This window comes from Epinephelus fuscoguttatus, linkage group LG13 (assembly GCF_011397635.1).
Source record: "Epinephelus fuscoguttatus linkage group LG13, E.fuscoguttatus.final_Chr_v1".
NCBI lineage: Eukaryota > Metazoa > Chordata > Actinopteri > Perciformes > Serranidae > Epinephelus > Epinephelus fuscoguttatus.
The window spans coordinates 14,075,598-14,097,522 of NC_064764.1; the positions used below are offsets into that span (position 1 = coordinate 14,075,598).

Here is a 21,925-nt window from a genome sequence, read left to right on the forward strand (position 1 = left end):
GCCAGAATCGCCGATATTCATAATGATATGATACTTGTTATTTTTAAAAGTGGCAATTCTTTTTTTTTATGTAGGAGAAAGCAGTGCACCATTTTTTATGATGCGCATAATCAATCTGTCTAAGTAAAAGCTAATGGTGACCAATCACAGTTTGAAAATGTAACATTAATCAATGTTGAAGATCTAATTAGACTAAAACAGTGCTTAATTTGAGCCAGAACGTACTGGAACGCATACCAGGATCTTTTCAGAAAAGGACCTGGTGCGTTCCGGAACTAATTTGCATGGGTCTAGAACTTTTCACATCTAAAAACTACATACAGTATTAGCTGATGTCACTAGTGTTGCAGGATGGAGTACCGTAGTACTACAGTGCCTCACGTACCACTACTGTGGGATAAGTTCAAAGTCCAATCGCAAGAGGGTGACTGTCCATGCGCTGTCCAATAACGGCACGCGCTGGTCAATAACGGCGCAAGCTGGCCACCTGGCACTCAATATGCTGCTGTAGTGATTTGTTTTCCAGACATGTGAGTATCTTTGAGCAGTGAAAGTTATTATTTATTTCTTTTTACTTGTTGGCAGTGATTTGTTTTCCACAGAGCTCTACGTGCGAGCATTTTACTTGCATTTGCGACTAAAAATAGTTTTGTGCAAGCAAAATAAATCATTCGGCACGCTGTGCCAGTACAGATTTCAACCAGCAGCAGAAACGAAAGGCGAATCCTGCTGTTTGTGGGTTGAACGGGGGTCATAGACAGACCGGCGACAGAGAAGTCTGACTCCAGGTCCAGTAGCCTAATTTCCTCTTTCGTTGGCGTCATGACTGCCCAGTAGTACCTGGACAGCCGAGCCGTGGCGGCACACAGGTATGTGGCGTGTCAGAGGAGAAACGAGCCATTCACATGTCTCTCTTTGTGGCAGGTAACGGTCCACAAACCTCACCGCACTTTAGGGACTGTTCTTTACTTATGAAGGGACTGTTCTTTACTTGTCAGGGGAGGAGGGTGGCTGGTTGATTTTTATTCTATTTATTTATTTTATTTTGATCCCCCCCTATGTTAATCACTTATTGATGCTGTTTTTGAAGTATGAATAAGTCAATAAGTAATTTATTCCATTGAAATATCATTGATGTATTATAAAAAAGTGATTTATCTTTTTATAAATGACAAAAGGCACATCTGCCTCATTTTCGCTGTGGTATTGTGATACTACTCAGAACCGTGATACTTTCACTAGTATCATACCGTGGGTCCCGATTGTGGTACCGTGACAACACTTGATGTCTTAACCATTCCATTCGGAGTTGCGCAGTGAGGTGGCTCGGGTGCCGCTTAAAAAAGTGTTCCCCCGCTTTTGGTAGTGGGGGAACACTGCTCTCTCAGAGGCCCAAAGTCTTCTCCTACTTCTAATTTTACAAATTAAGCACTGGACTATTTGACTATTTATGAGTCAAATAATGCAGCCACGTTCTTAAAATGAGAAAGCATTTCTGCAGATGCATTTTAATTTAAATATTGGTCACGATTCTCTTCGATATGTGGCAGCCCCCAGCTAGGAGTTTAGCTTACCATCCTCCCTCTGCAGATGTCGGGTGAGAGTGAAACTAAGTAGTAAAGTAATCCATTTTTCAGTATCCTGCTGACATTAGGATCATTTTTCAACATGAAAACACAGTATCTATAGTGTCAATATTTAGGTCGCAATCCACCCACCCCTACCTTGCAGCCTGTACTCTGGCTTCTTCTCACATAGGCTATCAATACCTTGGATGTGATAGTGGATCTCTTAAGGTCCAATTTGGTACAAACTAGCTGGCCTACCCAGTGTGTCACAGTGTAATGCTCCCTATAAGGAAGAGGTCTACCCTGACCTGAATGTGACCTATGGTAGCTGTCTTTCAAAAGAATGACAGAGCAGGAAAAACACATGGATACGGACTGGAATCAATAGTGCAATACATTTTTATCAAATGATCACTAATGATAATATTTTTTACAGCACTAAAATAGTTTAAAGTTGCTGTTAAAACCACAAGCACAGTGATATTAGGGATGCTCATTTGAAGCTGTAGTAGGCTACATTAACTAGCCAAATGGCTTTTATTTGCTGATTTCTAATGTAAGCAATGATGTGGATGGCAGATATGTGCTAATTATGGATGATTACCATGTCAGCAGCATCTTGAGCATTTTTATTTGGTAATTGTGAGAAGATGCTATCTCAGAACCGTGACCACAAAACAAAATGTTGTTTAGTTGAAGCAGCAAATAATTATTGTGTGATTTCAAGAAAACATATAATATTATACTCTGGCCTTCTTAGATGCGCAGTGTATTCTCATTTTTTTTTTTAAATTCTGTTTGTCCATGATCACATATCTTAGTGTAAAAATTTCAATTTGACTCAGTTTGAATGGCTTAATATAAATGGATGTAACAGCAATGTTCTTTTAATCAAGAGTATTTCTATTAATTTTAAAACTGTAATACTGTACAGTATTTAACTTGAGTTTGGACTTAGTGGATTTTACTATGGTTTAGACCTATGTGTTACAACAGATGAGTCTCCATGGGTGTTACCCACATGTGACCTGTATTTAAAATTCAAATGGGAGTTTTTCATTGTTGCCATGACAATACTAAATCCAGGAGGGCACATCAACTCTGAATCATGCAAAGGAGAAAACTGTTCTCTGTTGGTTGAAGCACACTGCACATCTCACCATACACCGCAGTCATGATGTCAGAGCAGGTGTTCAATTATCACACACCCACACAATGTTGTACAACAGGGAAAAGCTTTCAATAAGCAAATCTAAAGAAATATTTTGTTGTGCTTTAATGTTTGTTTGTCAAAGTTCACAGGTAACAAACACGACCATTACAGCATATCATTTAGATTTCATTAGATAAAAGTCAAAGAAAATTTGTTTTTATCATCTGTATTTTATATATATATTGAGTATTCATGTTAAATAGTATATTGATTAGGTTTAAAGGAGAAAAAAGGTCAGTTGCAGGCTGCCAAGGGAAAATGCAAAATGTTTACTTGTAAAATAAAAAACACTGTAGAAATCACCAGAGAAAACAGTGGTCTCTGTTTTTTTCTCAGTAAAAGTGTGTTTCAGTCATGTCTACATTCCTGAGAGGTAAATGGCATAGCTGCTTCAGAATCACTGTGATGCTGTGCTAACAACAGGCAATTGATTTGAATTGCAGAGATACATTGGCAAATCTGTTTGTTTCTGGTTTCAACTGTAATATTTTAAGATATATAGTCAAACATTGGTCCAACCTATCTGACATTTCTGCTGTGTTTTTTTATGTACTGTCTATGTATCGCTATAAACCAAATCTACCCGCATGGAAGCTGATCAATGTAGTGCTGTGGACGGGGCTGTAGCAAAACATATTTTCGCCACCTAAAAAAATCTATATCAGTTTATGTGTATGCTATAGCTGGAATATTTTTGCTTCTTTACCTTACACACCAACTGATCGAGGCAAAGTTAAGATGTTAGTTTTTGTCCATGGAATCTGGGGGCTTTAAGATAATGGCTTCAGTTTCCTGTTTGAAAAAGCTGTCTGATGGCGAGGTAAGGACGAATTTGATCAGTTAAAATATATAGGTGAACAATGTGTTTTAACCACATTACAAATGAGAAACATATTAACATAAATGGTACTTTAACCCCAGCTTGGGACCAAGTAAAGAACTTCAAAGTAAGGTGTGTTAAAGGAGTAGCAAGGTTGTGTGTTTTTGCTTTACCCAGTGAACACGATGTTCAAGTTGAATGCACTTACTGTAAGTCGCTCTGGATAATAATAATAATAATAATAATAATAATAATAATAAATTTTATTTGTATTGCACTTTACATTTTAGCAATCTCAAAGTGCTACAGAGCAGATAAAAAACAAAACAAACAAACCAAAAACAAACCAAAAACAAAAAAAGCAATTGAAACAGTTAGAATTAATACAACTTAAAAGAATTATTAAAAATGATCAGAAACGATAAATAGTTAAAAGGAGAACCTATAAAAGACATCTAGTAGAATGCTTTTGTGAAAAGATAGGTTTTTAGGTCTCATTTAAAAACATCAGTAGTCTGAGGGGCCCTGAAGTGGTCAGGGAGGGCGTTCCACAGCCTTGGAACAGCAGAGGAAAAGGCCCGGTCACCCATGGTGCGGAGCTTGGTTCTGGGGACTTGGAGGGTGTTTGTGGTTGCAGAACGGAGGGTGCGTGAGGAGGTCTGGGGGGTGAGGAGTTCCTTGAAGTAAAGGGGGGCATGTCCGTGAATGCACTGGTGGATGAGGAGGGAGACCATGTACTCAATTCTGAAAGTTATCAGCTAAATAAATGTAATGTATTATACATGCAGTTTGTCTCTGTGTGTGTTAAATGATACCTGTGTGCATACAAACTGTGCCTCTGTATCACCCAGGTGTTTTAGCACTTGTCCCCTCAGGCTAAACGTCAGGATGAATGCAGAGAAAACTAGGGTATTCCCGTCACATACATCTATTCCAATTTATAGAGACGTTACAAAGTCAGAGCGCCCATCAGACAAACAAAGATGCACGAGGCTTCCCCCCACCAGTGTTTGAAGGGAGATATTTTGAGGTTGCTCTAAAATTCCTTTGATCTGGTCGGGAGCAGCCCAAAAAAAAAAAAAAAAAAAAAAAAGGCAAATCAGAACGTGTGTAGGAGAGAAGACGTTTGGGGGAGGAGTGGAAGAGAGGATGAGGGGTTTCTGAATTTGTGAAAGGAGTTGAAACACACAGTGGTTACACAACACAGCAGGAGCCCGTTCATTTCTTATCAGATGCGCTCTTGTCGTATTTTCTAACCAGTAGGTCTATTGCCTATTGTTTAGATAACCATCAGGTCTGCCTCAGGGCTATGTTATTTTCATGTTTTGCAAATTCAGCACATTGTATTAACATGTATACAATGTCCAAACCTTTCAAGAATAACAGAAGAAAAAGCCTGCTCAGGACAACAACAGTCTTTTAGTAGCTCTTTTCAATATCTAGTATTTATGTAACTTATTTCAAAAGTCTTTTAACATGTTAATACAATGGAAACCTGTCATAAATTGAAAGACAGTTATTGAAAAGAAGCTATAATACCAAATATCGATATCAAATCTGCAGTTTCTAACCAGATTTAATCAAATTTCAACATTGACAGCCAATTTTTCATAGTTTTTTTTTTTGTTTTTTTTTAACCACATCAGCAAAACAGCTGCTCACTGGGAGATCTGAATGGCAGATGTGGGTTAAATGGTAGATTCACATGTATTCAAACCTGCATTAACTGATCTTTACATTGTTTTGACTGACTTATTATCACCTTATTAAGTTGCCTGTTTACACATTCAACAGACACAGAGCAACATCAGCATTTCATCTGGAGTCATGTCTCTGTAAATCCAGTATTCCCTCTCTTTAGTTCTGTTTGGTGTCCATCAACCCCTGAGGGAGATATCTGGCTCTCCACTATGTTCACCAGCTAGTCACTAACTCTTTTGTTTGATGCTGGGCAGGTAATATAGAGATGAGATTTATCAAAAACTTGAAAGATGTGACACTAAAATGCTCTGCAGGACTGAGGGGAACTAAAGAGTCCCGTGATAATTCTCTGTTGGTTCATTCAGGGAAGCCTCCCACATCACACATAGTCCTCCAACCCATGCTCAATATAAAGTTTTCATTATTGCAGCTTTAAGCTGAAAACATACAAAATAGTTTAAATAGCACTGAGAACCACCATGCATAATGTGCAAATAAGAATGTGTCAGCATAAGAAACTCACTTCATTAAAAGAAACTACTTGACAGGTGATCTGAACCACCACAGGAATTACTGTGTGGCACCAAAAATGAGAAAGAAACCAAAAACACTTCATGAAGCTGGCAAGTATACGTATGATCTTTTGATATTAAAAGACTGTCCGCAGTGTTTTCCTCCAGTGTCTTTTGCCATGAATTAAGTCATTCAAGGTTTCCACTGTGTGATTCTTTATCACGCTGAAATCCAAAGGATGAAGGGAAGGATTTTCATTTATCATTGAGGCTGGGGCCAATCTAATAAGCACTTCCTCCTCGCACTTGCTGCACAGCACATGAATGCACGCACAGAACAGCACACAAATGTGAACAGGGTGAGAATGCAGTGTGAGAGAGCTCTGAAGTATGAAAAGGAATGAATGAGCCTGGGTAAGCTTCCCTCCCTGCTGACTGTAGTGGGCTCATTTGTAGGAGAGATGCAGACTAGACAGCGTTTTGTGTGTGGCCGGAGGGAGTGGGGGAGATACACTGGTATGTATATACGTGTATTTGTTGTGAGCATTACTGCACAGATCAACCCAATTGCCAGGACAAATGTTGGCATATGTATCTGTAAACCATGGATATGTAACATTTGTATGTTTTCATGTAACAGATATGTTGAAACTCTATGTTTCTTTACATTTCAACAGGGCTGGGGTTAATGTGTGGTTATGTTATATACCCAGTTTTGGTTACTTCATCGCTTGAAATCGTGATGTCTTGCTAAAAAAACAACTGATTTTGTTGTTGGTTTTGAACAGTGTTCTGCAGCTTGGCAGCCATCTCACCTCCACCATCTCCTCTATCTCCTGATGACCAAATCAGCTATTATCAACATATCCTCATACAACATTTTGTATGATATCTTCTTTGGAATCATCTGCCAGTTTGGGTCTGGGAGGCAGACACCATCCCCACATGTGAGAGAGACTTCTTACTTTATTTTTTTAATAAAGCTTACAGTTAGGGCTGGCTCAGGCTTTCCTTGGACCAGCCCCTAGTAAGGCTGATACAGGTCTAGTCTACAGGGGTACTTCCTATGAGACACTGAGCTCCCTCTCTCCTTCTCTTTCTCTCTCTCTCTTTTTTTTATTTGCTAACATTCATGTCCTATAACTGCATCTCACTAGTTCAGCTTCTCCCCTTGAGCCTTTGTGCTCGCAGGTTCCCTCGAATCACGGTTGCACCTGGATTGTGGGTTGCAGTTGTGCTGCCACCATGATCCTGCCTGATGCCTAGTCCAGCTGCTATTATTATGATTACCAATGCCACATACTAATAGTATCATAATTTAACATACACATGTAACATACATACTATAATAAACTACTACTATTACTATTCATATTTCTATAACCAGTGTTATTGTAGTTATTATTATTGCTGTGCATCAATTTTATCCTGTTCTTAACACACAACATCAATTGCATGTCTGTCTGTCCTCAGTTGCTCTTTCTGAAGTTTCTACCATTTTGTTCTCTGTTAAAGGGTTGTTTTTTTGAGGGAGTTTTTTCTTATCTGCTGTCAGGGTCATAGGATGAAGGGATGTTGTATGCTGTAAAGCCCTTTGAAGCAAATTGCGATTTGTTATATCAGGCTTTAACTAAACTGAACTGAATTAGTGCCCCACAAATGGTGTCACTGCATTTTGTATTTAACGTAAAGTTACATATTTAATGTTAAGTTACTTAGTTAGGTTTAGGAAAAGAAATAGAATAGCTCAAAAATCACTTGGTTTCATATGGGACATGATCATCACTCTCCTGGGAAAAGTCCTATGTTTGTTTGATCCATTCACCATCTCAACCTGCCTCCTTATGCGGATTTCTGCTTTTTATATTACTTCCAGGTTATATCAGCCTTCTTGATTAGATACAAATTCTTTTACATTACTTCTCATAGGTATTCGTATGAGCAGTTTGTGAGAACAGCCAGCTTATATACATGTATCACAACAACATCATTTCGAAACATTGACATGATACACATGACACATACAAATGTAACATATGCATGGTTTGCAGAAATGTAAAATGCCAACGTTTTCTTATTGCGACTGGGCTGCACAGATAGATGCAGCACACAGTTGTGTGTTTTATCTGGCAGCATCTAACACAAAGGATTGAATGTGCTGAATGTTAAGCACATGTCTCTTCAGATTAAAGTGTGGGCTTAACAACCACACACACATAATTTCTATTTTATGTGCAAAGAAATCTTGTGTGTTTGCATGTGTGTGGAAGTTATTGCTGTGATTGTACGCTGGGGCTTCACGTTGTGCTCTCATGCAGGCTCGGGGTCAGAAACCAGCCATGTGTGGATGTACTGTATATGTGGTTTAACCTTTTAACCACAGCAGCAGGCATATTAGTGAGTCACTCATGGCATCAGCATCATGCCTTAGGCTTAATAGAAAAAGTAGGAGTGGATGAAATAGTCACGTGTTTCTACCCACGACACTGCCATATAACATGTCACTCTGCCCCCTCATGATCAACGAGAAGAACCCACATTCACACATGGTTGGTTTCCCAAACAAAAGTTAGATTTTTTTAGTTATGCTCCTTTCTTTTCTTTTTTTTTGGTAAGGTTTCAACAGTTGTTTAAAGTTTTTATGACAGCTTAAAACTAATTTAGATGTCATCTTTAGTTATCAGGCTGTGAGCTAATGCGGTTAGCTTGAGTGATTAGCTTGCACACTATCATGGCACTGTAATAATTTTAATCGTAATCATTTTAAAAATGCAATACTTTAATTAAGATATGAGTTTCACCAAATATATGTGCCTAAATGGATTTTTAATTATTTAATCAACCTAAACAAGACATGCATAGCTGTAATTACAATGATGAGCTTTGTACTGACCTTTATTTTTTAAGAAAGTAGGGAAAATGTCAAAAAAAAAAGAAGAAAAGACTGTGCTAATAATAACAATAACAATAACGATAATCATTAAATGTGCATTATATGTGCACTGGAAATGTATTCCTTCCCGAACATACTGTCTCTTACCAATTAAATATACTGTTTCAAGACACCTTGTCTGCAGCTTTTACCTGAATTCTGAACTATGAATCCCCTAATGAGCTGTTTCTATTATAAAACAAAACAAAACAAAACAAAAAATCAATCCCTGCTTCTGCATACATCCTTTAAATACTTCTAGAGAGACATCAAATAGATGAGGTTTGTCAAGTGCTTGAGAGTAGCACTTAAGAGCAGAGGGATCCACTAACCTCTCAGAGAGGCAGGGGACAAACTATATGTTGGTTTAAAGCTTTGCAGCGCTGCAGTTCCAAGTGGATTGTTTTCCATAATAAACTTTCAACTCAGCAGTCTTGGTGCACTAAAATACTGTGTTTGTTTTTGCTCCTATTTTGCAAAAAGAAACGTGCACAGAAAAGGCAACGGACAAATGTTGAAGGATGGAGGAACAACTGAAGACAGTGCGTTTTACTCACAAAGAACTTCTCTTTTCAAGCATGTACTGTGATTGGTCACAACAAAATTGATGCTGTGGGTCGACAGTGAATTTAAGATGACTGACTCCCACAATCTCCTTTCTTCTCAGACTTGAACGTTGATGTCGCCACAGAGAACCAAACAATGATGACATGATGAATTGTGGAAAGGGTGGGGCCTTGAAAGTTGCCAGAATGGTTTTCCTTCACAACATCCTTGATTATAACTTCACTGGTAAATATAAATAAAAAAAAATCATGTTTGACAGTTTTCTGTTAGAAATAAAACTAGATTTGACTGGAATTTTGTTCCTACAATGGGCCATACATCACACAACAGAAGAATTATTGCAGTGCTTGATTAAGTGCTGCAAAACGAAAACAGATTTCATGAGAGCGAAGTGATGGAAAATTGAGTGAAATGAAGGGCTGCTTGAAAAGCTCACTCCATTATATTTGCACAGCATGACGTGAGGCTGGCAGTCTGCCGTCACCTACAGACAGAATGGACAAACCAGTTTGAAATCCCACACAAAATCAAGGGAAGGCTATTTCTCTATCTCAGACACATACAGAAAAGTAATGTTGAATAAGATACAATACCTCATTGTTTTGGAGCAGCGTCATGTTATATAGATTGTGTCTCAGTGGGCTCCACTGCTGCTCTTTCGAACACTTCAGTAATGCTTTATTTTATAAATCATGGCACACAGCCAAAAACATATCCTGCAGGTCTTTAATGTTCGTTAAATGTTGTCATCTCATTTCTTTCATATAATTCATGGAGTATCTAGTGAGTAGAAAGATGGCTCCTTAAGCTTATAAGACTAAAGAAAAAGCTTTAGTACTACATTAAGTGGTTTGTTGGGATGAGTACTGTATACTGAACACACACACACACACACACACACACACACACACACACACACACACACACACACAAACACTTCTTCAAAACCCCTCCTCCTCTGTCTCACTTGTATGCAGTTTACTGAACATCTTTCCTCTCCTATTGCTCTTTCCCCATCTTCTCCTCTCAGCCTGACATCAACTCCTCCTTAATTGATCCCACACTGTGGCTTCTGACAGGCAGTTGACACATGGTAATGTGAGACTAGCTGGAAGTCAACCCACTGAGTCATTACACCCATGAAAGCTTGTGGGGTCGCTTTTGAGGGAGTGAGGTGATGTCATCTTCACATGCCCATCTATCATATGGTCAGAGGACAGAGATGGGCGATGGCAAACTCCTGACCTCTGAGCTTCAACCATGAATTTAACAAAAAATATTTTCTCCAGCAAAATATTTACACCGAACCAACTGATCAGTTAAACTAAAACCATTTGTGCTAAGGTATTACTCTATAACACAGCCTCCTGTTGATGATTTCAGCAGCAACTCACTGCCTTTGTCTGACACTGAGGAGCAAATTTATGGATTAACAGCGCAGCTTTAACAAAACTCCATCAATATACTGAATATAGTAGGCTATTTAAGTAGGCTTTTACCAGATGTGTTAAATATCTAACAAGCTAACATTACAAAAAAATCAGATTGGAAAATTCTACTGAAAAAAAAAAAAAAAATTCAGATCAGATTCATCCTTGGTCCATTAAATCAGTTCCCAGTTAAAGCATTTGCACATTCTTTAAAAATATCTCACAATGATACTACTACAATAATGGGAGTGTGTAGCTAGCCCCCTCTGCTTTTAGCTAACTGCCAACATCAGCATGCTACATGCTAACAATGACCGCCAGTCTTGGAACTCATCAGCTATCTGTCTGATAACAATAAGCCTCTGAGGGCCATGAATATAGTAGGCTATTTAAGTAGGCTTTTACCAGATGTGTTAAATATCAAACAAGCTAACATTACAAAAAAATCAGATTGGAAAATTCTACTGAAAAAAAAAAAAAAAATTCAGATCAGATTCATCCTTGGTCCATTAAATCAGTTCCCGGTTAAAGCATTTGTACATTCTTTAAAAATATCTCACAATGATACTACTACAATAATGGGAGTGTGTAGCTAGCCCCCTCTGCTTTTAGCTAACTGCCAACATCAGCATGCTACATGCTAACAATGACCGCCAGTCTTGGAACTCATCAGCTATCTGTCTGATAACAATAAGCCTCTGAGGGCCATGGCCAATATATTGTGAGACCTGAAGTGGCAAGTGGACATCTGGGCCAAGACTTCCCCTTCTGTGCACTGGCCATTTCAGCTAATCTCTATGAACAGATATTTGCATATGAATGCGGATCATTTAAAAAGAATACTTACATCAAGCTAAATCAGCGTCAGACAATAGCTAATGGGTTACAAAGTTATATTTTGGCATATGCGTTCCACCTCTCACACCTGCTGCTCAAACATGATTGAGCAATCAATCATGTACATGAAGAGGAATTTCACAAGCAAAATGAAAACTCTGATCTGCTGATGTCAGTGAATAACCAAAGTAATAGTCTTCATCCTCTGGGGAACATTGATATCCGCACAAAAATTTAATGACAATCCATTTAAAAGTTGAGATATTTGAATGACTGACCAATATTGCCATGCCTAGATACACACTGCCATGGCAGCTCAAAACAAAAACTGTTAAGGGCAATGATACACAAAAGAATATACACAAACTTCACAGAGTCCAAACAGATGAATCATACAGAGCAGGAATCCATTCAAATGTCAGCTTGTGTACCTGAAGGACTGGCTGCAATATGTACCAACAAGCAACTAAATTATTTATTAAATGAGTCATTCTGAATCATTCTGATTATCCTAATAGACATAGACATTTTTTTTCTTTTTAACAATGAAATCTAATTTGAAATATGATTGTGCTGGTGTTATGGGTAAGCATACTTCCCCTTCTGAGATTAATCATTTGTTAAAGGAGATTAGTAATGTGAATGAGGTCAAGATGTCTCAGTAGTGCACTCTTAAGAAGCTCCAGATTCAAAACTATTAAAAACACTTAAAACCTAATTAAGTTCAGACAATAATTTTCAACTACAGAGACCATAGACCACCAATAAAACAACATCCTTAATTTCTCCAAACACAAGTTATGTTTATGTTTCCCTGACAAGTGACCTGTTGAGATCTTGCAATTTATGATTGTTCTCACTAAGAAGCAAAGTCCAAAGTTGGATGATGTTTTAATAGCACAGAGCATAGCAAAACCTCTCAGAGAATAGTGTCTGACTCTTCCATAATATTGCCATAGTCATGCATTATGTTCTGTTGCCTTCGACTTTGTGTCAAAAAAATGGTATGTCTATGTAGAAACACTTGTGTACAGATTTTTTGGAGTTTTTTTGCTTTCTTAGTTTCACAAGTTTTGGATCTGGCATGTGGCTTTGTAAATGTAACAAAGTTGCCCAGATTTTACTTAAGTTGCTTCCTCAAGATTACTGTTGTCTGATCATACTGCTACAAAGATCATACCAAATCGACTGTCGGTTTTTCGTCTATGTTGGTCTGTTGATGAGGGACCATTGCACCGTTGGCCCTCATCAGCTTGTTGGCTATTCAGATCTTGAAATGGCATTGGATATGGCGGCGTTTGTCAGTGAATAAAATCACTCTGACTGGCAGTTTAGCTCAGTGCATGAGAAGAAAATGAAAGTGAGGAAAGTAAACAAACAGCTGAAGTCAAGAAGGTGTGACATTGCAACAAACTTGATATAATAGGCAAGATTATATTTTTATAATCACTGCCCAAGCATTGGTATTCAATTACTTTGGAGTGAGACCGGATTGATTGTACACCTGACTACTGAAGGATCTTGGAATAGTTTGTTCTATTTCTCCATCAGTTTAAGCCACAAAGCAGAGATGTGCTCAAGTATGTGCTCATCTCACAGACCAAGGCAACATTTACAAATCATATTTTTTTTTCACATCCACTTGCATTCATCTGTGACTAAGAGTATATTCAGAAATTCCAATTAAAGGGGATGGAACCATGTTCTTCACAGCAGCAACTTGGACTTAATGAATATGGAAACCAGCACTTTTCATTGATTAAAATTCTATACTCGGTACTCCACTTTAGTGAGTGATGGGTAAAAAAAAGCAGAGGCACATGCAATTTAAATGAAGTCAGCTGAGGTAAAGACCTCCCAGAATGCAAATGACAGTCACAGTGACATATCTCGCTGTTAATGGTTTTTCGACTGTGTAGAGCTTCTATTTTAAGATATACCGGCTGAATACAATAGTGAAATAGCTCTACTACTTTTGCAAAGCTTATAATTCAAATATTTAGTTGACACTGGGTCTGAAAGGTGATTTTTTGATAGCGGTGTCCTTTTAACGGCTCAATTTTGTGTTGAAGAGAAACATTACCATTAGTTTGAAGTTATGTTTGTATCTACCTGTTGAATGAAAGTCTAATATCCATTCTCCTTTTAGCTATGTTTTGCTCTCCACCAACTCCTGAGAGGAATATGTGGTTCTGTAGCTGCTAAATGCTCCATTATGTTTACCAGGTAACCATCTCTGGACAGTTGGTGGTAAGCAGGCGGTGCACAGTGGTAAGAACCAAATCATTAAAGGGATAGTGCACCCAAAAATGAAAATTCAGCCATTATCTACTCACCCATATGCCGATGGAGGCCCTGGTGAAGTTTTAGAGTCCTCACATCCTTTGCGGAGATCAGCGGGTGGAGCGGCTAGCATACCTAATGGTAGACGGTGCCCCAGACTAACGTCCAAGAACACTAAAGTGAATCCACAGAGTACCTCCATACTGCTCATCCATAGTGATCCAAGTGTCCTGAAGCTGTGACATAAAAAGTTGTTTCAAAAACGTCATATGAACTCTGTTTTTAGCCTCACTGTAGCCTGTAGCTCTGACTGCTTCTCTGTGCTCCTTGCTCACGTGTGTGCGCGCTCAGGGTGATTGGTGATCTCTGAAGAGCAGCAGTCTCGTCAGTACTGATGTCCAGATTCTCAAGTGCAGGCATCGCCAATTCCCAGTCTGAGCAGCAAAGACTTTCCTCATCCGTTGGCATTGCTTTGCATTTGAAACAACTACACCACCAGGTTTCCAGTGCTCGACTCCGGTATTCTGCGGCTGGCTGAGGGTTAGGCTCATGAGCTGCAGCGGCTGCTTCGTCCAGTAGCCTGAGTTCCGTCCGTATACTCGGGCTCAAACAAATATGGCTCAACAAAGAAATGCTGTTCCTCCTCAATTTCAAAGTCTTCAGACATGTTGGGCTGTCCTTTGCTAAAAGACCGTAGTGCAAATTATCTTTTAGCTACTGTGGTTACTGTTGTTTCCCCCTGCGGTGCACATGTCACGTGATGTAAACACGGGTAAGCAAAGCTCATGCTTTCGCTGGTCTCGCGCAGGCACGCACACATGAGTGCGGAGCACAGAGAAGCAGTCAGAGCTACAGGCTACAGTGAGGCTAAAAACAGAGTTCATATGACATTTTTCGAAACAACTTTTTATGTCACGGCTGCAGCACACTTGGATCACTATGGATGAGCAGTATGGAGGTACTCTGTGGATTCAGTTTTGTGTTCTTGGACGTTAGTCTGGGGCACCGTCTACCATTAGGTGTGCTAGCCTCTCCCCCCGCCGATTTCCGCAAAGGATGTGAGGACTCTAAAACTTCACCAGGGCCTCCTGCTAGCAGTGTCCGAATATACGGAACTGCGAGCAGACCTCCACGGGCTGATGATGCAAAGGTAGCCTGGGAGGAGGTCACCACAATTGTAAATCAATGTTGCGTTTCTCTCGTGCGCGCGTGCTCTCTTTCTTTCTCGCAGTCTCACTCTGTTTCTTCTCTTTTGACTTTTCTAAGATGACAGATGCTGAATATATACTCCCTATCTGATGCTGTGGCTGTTTGTGGTTGGCTGAGAGGGATGTGAACTCATTATTTTGCAGCTGTGTTAATCAAATCAGGTTGGGTTTCCATTACACGTGCCAAACGGTGCCAATCCCCTTTGATTTGACATCAGATGTGACGGGACAGTCGATATAGAGATACATTTATGTGCTGATTGCAGATAGTGGCATTGAATAGTGGTTTTTTGGATATTTATTGCATTATTAATGTGCCTGATATTCTGGAAACCTGCCTGCGAGGTTTTGGTGACGTGTGCGCACTGTCCGCCGGTCAGCCAAACTTCGGCTTACACCGGCTGCGCTCCCCCTGCGCTGACAGTAGACCTGGTTTCAGATGGCGAGCTTTTAGCACACCTTCGACGAAGCCTTTTGGCATGAAACTGTCACTGCGCCAAACTGGATCTGTCGACACCTCCCCCTGCTGCACCGCCACACCCATCTCAGCACACCTCGGTCTGCCAAACTACCAAACTGAGTGCGCCTCGGGTTGCGCTGCTTGAAACTAGCTCTGCGCGGGGTTCACCACCCTGCGCTACCCTGCGCTGCGCCGGGAAACTAGAGCCCAATGACTTTAAACTGAGCTATCAGAAAAACCAAATAAAGACCATTAATGATCAGCCTTAACTGTATACTGAAATGACTGCACTATTTCTCTCCTTGACTCTGACTTGATTTTACTTTCAGAACACCTTAAATTATCTGAGGCCTCGATTCAACTTCTTGCTGACTAAGGTCTTTGATCCCTGCAGAGTGTTAAGCAGGACATTCCTGCTACAAACTCTGTGTTCCACCTCTTTTCTAAAACGCTCTTCTCATTGGACATCTGAAAATTGCGCAGGACAACTAAATAAGTAACTGCCCTGTTCCTGTAACCAGGCTGAGATGATGTGTGCTGGAAATATCCATTTGAGATAGAGCATGAAGGGTTACACCTGTTCAGCAACAATACATTCTGTATAAATATATCACTCAGATGAGGCCCGTTTGGAATGAAGCATGCATGGTCATTATTACACCAGTGGTGCTGTCAAGGGATGGCCAGTGGGGTGGGGGTGGGGGTGACGATAAAGGGGTGGGGTTGTCAGCCTATGTGAAGAACAATGAATCACCCAAAACATGTATCTACAAAAAGATTACAAATTAAAACAGGATTGTTGTGGAATGTTAAATTCACTGCTATTAGTATCTGCACAGATAGTTAACTGTAAAATAAGAAACCAAAGTATATCAGTATGTGATTCCTTAACTCTCATATTGACATAATTTTCAAATAGCCATATACAACAGCATGATAGAATTCCTGAAATTCAGTTATGACTTCTGGTCTTGATGTGCCACCCCAAGATTTTCAGTGGACCCAACTGGCACTTCTGTATCACACCATCGTCAACTGCAGCTTGTGAAACTCACACAAGACAGAACGGCTCCATGATTCACATCCTGGACCTCTCTTTATCACGTGGCACCAAAAATCAAGACTGAGTAATGTTTTTCCACTGTTTGGTCACCCAGTTAGACCAGTTAGACAACCCAATATGCCCTTTGCTGAATTAGCCCATCCCAGACTGAGGCATGACCAGTTTTCAGGGTCAACCTTGTGCATGTAACTTTTGTACTCAGCAGTTATTTGCATATTTGTGGCCTTGCTGTCAGCTTGAACAAGTCTGGTCATTCCCTCTGACCTCCCTCACTGTCAAAGTGCTTTCACCTACGTACCTGCTACCAACTGTGAGTTTTCTATTTGTCTATTCTCTGTAATTTCTGGTTTCCTCGTGTTTGGGTTGCTGTGCTGTAGTTTTAGCCAGAGGCAAAGTGTTGTTTCTATTCTAGTTTTTAGTTTAGATTGCATATGCATGTTTTACTTTTGTACAACATGAATGTTTGACGAGTTTTGTGTTGGAACCATTTCTGTTTTTGATTTTGAAAAGGCACAATTTTCCCCTTATTCTAAGCTAACTCCGTACATTATTATGAAATCTGAAGGTTTTCAAGGAAACCTAAAAGAAAAATGCTGCCTCTATTCCATAAGCCTGAAAGCTGTTGGTGTGTTTTGGGGAAAGGCATGCCAGTAAATACATAAAGCCTGCTTGGCCTCAACCATCATTTAGCCTCCTGGCTTCCTTCTGTCCTCTTTAGCTCCATTACATCATAACACCAACACAATACAAATAGGGGGCAGCGACTGAGGGAGAGAGTTGTACTAATATACAGTGATTTTCTTTGCATTCACACATCTACATATACTTCAAAATAATGGGGTTTTGGATGTGGTAGTAGTGTCTGGTCACAAGGGGCTGCCTGTATTTCCTTTTAAAGTAAAGCGATTAATCATTCTTATAATTACTTTCTTATTGTATCATTCAGTTCAATTAATTCAACCACCAACTAACCTGATGCAATATAGTTCAATCTCTCTCCCTCTCTGCCTGCTTCTGTGACTTTCTGTCACCAACACAAAATGAACTCATTCTGCTGTAAACTGAAATGAACCTTTCAATTCAACGAGACTGTCAGCCACCTGGGTACCTCTCGTTTCCCTCCTTTACTCCTTCATTTTGAGTGAGGCTTCACCGAAACCTTGTTTCAGCACCTCTGCAGCACTATAAACACATAAAAAACGCTGTAGAATCCAAACAAAATGAGTTGTTGCATCTTCCCACACGGCACAGCGAGGACAGAAGTCATGACTAACTTTGAGAAGTTAGCCAAGATGCCAAACCCTCCCACACAATGCTGCATCAGCTCACAGATTTATACCCCTGTTGGAAAGTGAGGATCCAATCTAAAAATATTTGGGGCAATGAATGGAAATGGAAAATGTAGGTGAGTGCCTTGTATTTCTCCCTGCTATGTTCATATGAAACAAAAAAAATGTGTTTATGTGTTGTCTGTGTTTGATTCATATTTAGGGAACATGCTTATTTGCTTGAATCTTCCACATTTACATTTATTTGATTTAAACCTGACTTGGAACAAATCAGTTCCTGCTGTGTGCTGCATATTTCATTTCTCAATGAATGAGGAAAAAGGTCACTGGAGACATTACATGGTCCTTAAGGTCTCTGTGTGTGCATGTCTACATCCCACAGTCTGCTTGGCGTAACATGAGAAAGCCGTACCCTCCTTTGATGATGAGAAAGCAGACTACCTCTGTACACATCCGCCAAAACACTGACTTTAATCCACTTTTACATTCAGGTAGTGTTTCATAGTTTTTAACACATTTGTAAAGCTATACCCTGAAGTGAGTATTATTGTTAAGCACAAGGTTGCCATGGAGATTGAGGCCCAGAACATGTCTTTATCAAAGGATACTAGATATGTTACAATACCGATCAATCACACAACCTCTCTGTCCCACCTTGAACCCTATCTGCACTGGGAAAAGGAACTGAGAGACATAACAGGTGCAACTATACAGCCTCTTCCCTCCCTCCTCCTCTGTGCCTGTTTCTCACTCCTTTTCACACACACACACACACACACACACACACACACACACACACACACACACACACACACAGACATACAACCTGCACCTGCACAGACTCAAATAAAAACCCGGAGAAGTGGGAATAGAGGGCATTCATGGCTTTTTCATGAGAGGCTCAGTTGACTTGGTGTCTTTAAAAAACAACCATGCATTAAAGCCACTCGCTGAAGGAGGAGCAGCTTCCTGCATGGGACCAGGAAATCATGCTGTTCTTTTCCAGCACTTTCTCCTCCCTGTCTGCCTGCCGAGGGTGCTCTGCAGCATCCTTTTCAGCTTGCCTCCCTCCTCCTCCTCCTCCTCTAGCTCCTCTATACAGAAATGTTAAAAAAAAGGAAAACAACCCCCCACCCCCCCCACCCCCCGCCCCCCCTTCACTAGTGTCAGTCTGCCTCATAATAATAATATAGCTCCGTAAACAACTCGCTTTCTCTTGGGTTCTCAATGAATTATTCACAGTCGTATCCCACAAAATAAAATTCACCCCGTTTCTTTAAGGGTGAGGAATAATCGCTGCAGTCAGCTCCAAAATGCATCCAGAAAAAGGGCTGCAATGGGCGGCAGAGGCTGCTATAAATACCCCCCCTCCAACCCGCCAACCATCCACATCCCTCCCTCATTCTCCCTCCTTCTCGGTGAAAAGCACATCAGCTAGGACAGTACTGCAGGGTCCCTCCGCTGGCTTGCTGTGCACTTTTTTCTTTTTTTTTTTGTAATGCAAGGGAGGGACACCAGTTATGTCATCGCTCCTACACCATTCGTGCCTGCTTGCTGATGCAACGGGGAGGCTGCTATTCATTGACTTCCTCTGGATTGTTTATATCACATGTGTAGGCTGCTGCAGCCTGTGTACAGCATGCTGATGGCGGGGCGCATATACTGTTGCTATACCGCACATACTGGTGGGAGCAGCTGGAGTATACCCAAAACTACACACATACATGCAAGCTTCAGCCGCCGTGCACACGTGTCCGCGGGGGCTATGTAGATGAACAATGGGTGACTAATGGAATAACCGCAGTTCTTTAAGGCCCTAAAACGCAAAGCCAGTAAGGCTGAGAGGAACCCGATGATGCTTCTCGCTGCTGTTTTGTCTAAAACTGCCTCTATTCTCAGGAGAATTGAAGACGAGGAGCTGCCCGTGGTGCTGAACTTTCAACACAATCAGAAAACGAAAGGCCGCCAAATCTAGCGCAGCAGCTGAGCTCACTCCAAATCCAACTTTTACGCATGTAGGCGTTATTTTGTTGACATCATATATCAGAATGAGGATCTGGGGAAGCCAGAATCCAAGGTGGTGTTACTGACTGTGGACCTCAGTCCTTAGTCGGACGTTGGCGGCCTATAACTAAGCAAATCTATTTAATCTACCCACCTTGCACAGTTGAAAGTTTTCCGACACAAGCGTCTCTTGGATGTCGATTTCCTTGGGAGTTGGCGCCGATGTGGGAGTCCCGGCCGCGCTGCCGCACGATGGGGATCCGATAGTCCCTCCCGGAGAGGAGGTGGTCAAGCCGTCCAACACCTTCCGAAACTTCTTCATTTTTCAATCGTGCTTTTGTGTGTTAAATATAAAGAGACAGAAGACCCAGAGACCAGAGTTCCTGGTCTCCTATCAAGATGCAGGATCCCAACTCGTTTGGGCAGCTGGAGAAAGGAAACGTCGCTTCCTGCAGCAGTAGCAGGATGAAAGACCCACTCTCTGTTTCTCTCTCTTATGTGCAATTTAAAAAGTCATAGAGGCACCTCATCTTGTTCTTTGGCTGTTGTCCACAAGCAGAAAAAAAGAGGAATGCGTCTCAGCCACTCTGATGTGAGGATTACAGCCAATGTTGCAGATGCAGGTCGCCTATCTCATATCAGAGCATGCACCGACGGAAGTGAAACTACTCAACTTCTGCATCCTAAAGTAACCTCCACTCCCGGGCTTGGAGAGAAATCCAACACCATAACATAATCAGGGGAGCCGAGCAGCGATGTTTGCGCGCACCAGACAGAAGTGGACAGATCAAAAGAACTTCGAGCGGGTCGATCCACTCCCCCCTCCCCCCCAAAAAAGCACTTTCACAGCGCTGTGGTTGCCAGTAACAGGAAGAGAAGGAGGGGGAAACAGGCTGAAGACGCAGAGGCAATGCAGTTAAACGCGGTCGGACTCCACAGTCAGGCCGGAGAGCAAGGCAACTCGACCATCGAGGTGAAGAACAGGGGGGGGGGATGGAGAAGATACTGCGCGATGTCGGTGTGAGTTGGAGGTTAATCTATGGATTAATGCTCTGCTATCATCCAGCTGTGTTTCAGCGTCGCTTCCCTGCAGTCCAGAGACAGGAGACGGGAGCTGTCCGCGGTGCTGAAAAACCATGAGCAGCCAGCCCCGCCTCCCACCACCTCTCTCCCTCTCTCTCTTTCCTCCCCGCCCTCCCTCACCAGCGATTGGGTGGAAAGCTCTAAATCAAAGATACAGAATGATTAGGAGAACCAAGGAAACGCCAATAAAGAAAACCCCAAAATGACATAATTCATCATTCATCCTCCCATACCGTTATGACAATATGAAATAAAACACAAACAGAGGTGTGAGGCTCAAGCACTGACTATATCTAAGATGTTGCATCCTGTTATGGATTGTTAAAGCTCTTAATGAGTGCTGCCTTGTGGTTTTTGTTAACTGCATCCATTTGCAGCTGTTAATGTCCTCCCAGTTCACTCAGAAGTCTCCATCAAATCTGTGGGGTGAGATAATGCCCATGCATCTATGTCAGCACCAGCAAAAATTTGAACTACTCCTTTAAACACAAACTAAGATACAGATCCCACATCATGCTGTTTCTAGAACATTTTCACTGGGTTTTAATATTCAGTTTTCATCTTGCAAAGCTTTGCACCTCAGGCCCTCTGAATTCAACACAGCTCACACCACTGTCAGAGAAGAGACTGACGACTGTTTCAAGTTCCAGTCTAAAAAACCTCTGCAACTTTTAAAGAAAAGCTGTTCCAAAAGCACACAGAGGCCACATTTTGTTAACATTTTATCAGTGTCATCTTTATGTTTGCTGAGACCATGAATGAGAGCCTGATTTTGTGGACTATCAGAATGTTGTTTTCTTTTTTTATACCCAAATTAGCTTTATTCTGTTGCAGTGATCTCAGTTGTCAAACAGAAAATATACCCATATACTCAGAATGTTCTCTTGGGTGCTCTCAGTGTCATCTATAACATCTTTCACCATTCATTGACTATGGAGCAGCTCTTGCATTTTTT

General features: G+C 40.9%; 1 protein-coding gene across 11 annotated transcripts in view; it reads right to left on the bottom strand.

Annotated features, from left to right (window-relative positions):
* Nucleotides 1-21,039, bottom strand: part of stxbp5l (syntaxin binding protein 5L) — a 185,575-nt gene extending 164,536 nt beyond the window's left edge. For all 11 annotated transcript variants that reach the window (XM_049593232.1, XM_049593228.1, XM_049593226.1 and 8 more), the window contains exon 1: nucleotides 20,042-21,039. In XM_049593232.1, coding sequence (XP_049449189.1) covers nucleotides 20,042-20,209 — 168 coding nt within the window. In that variant the 5' untranslated portion in view covers nucleotides 20,210-21,039. The remainder of the gene's footprint in view (nucleotides 1-20,041) is intronic.
* Nucleotides 21,040-21,925: the final 886 nt, after the last annotated feature.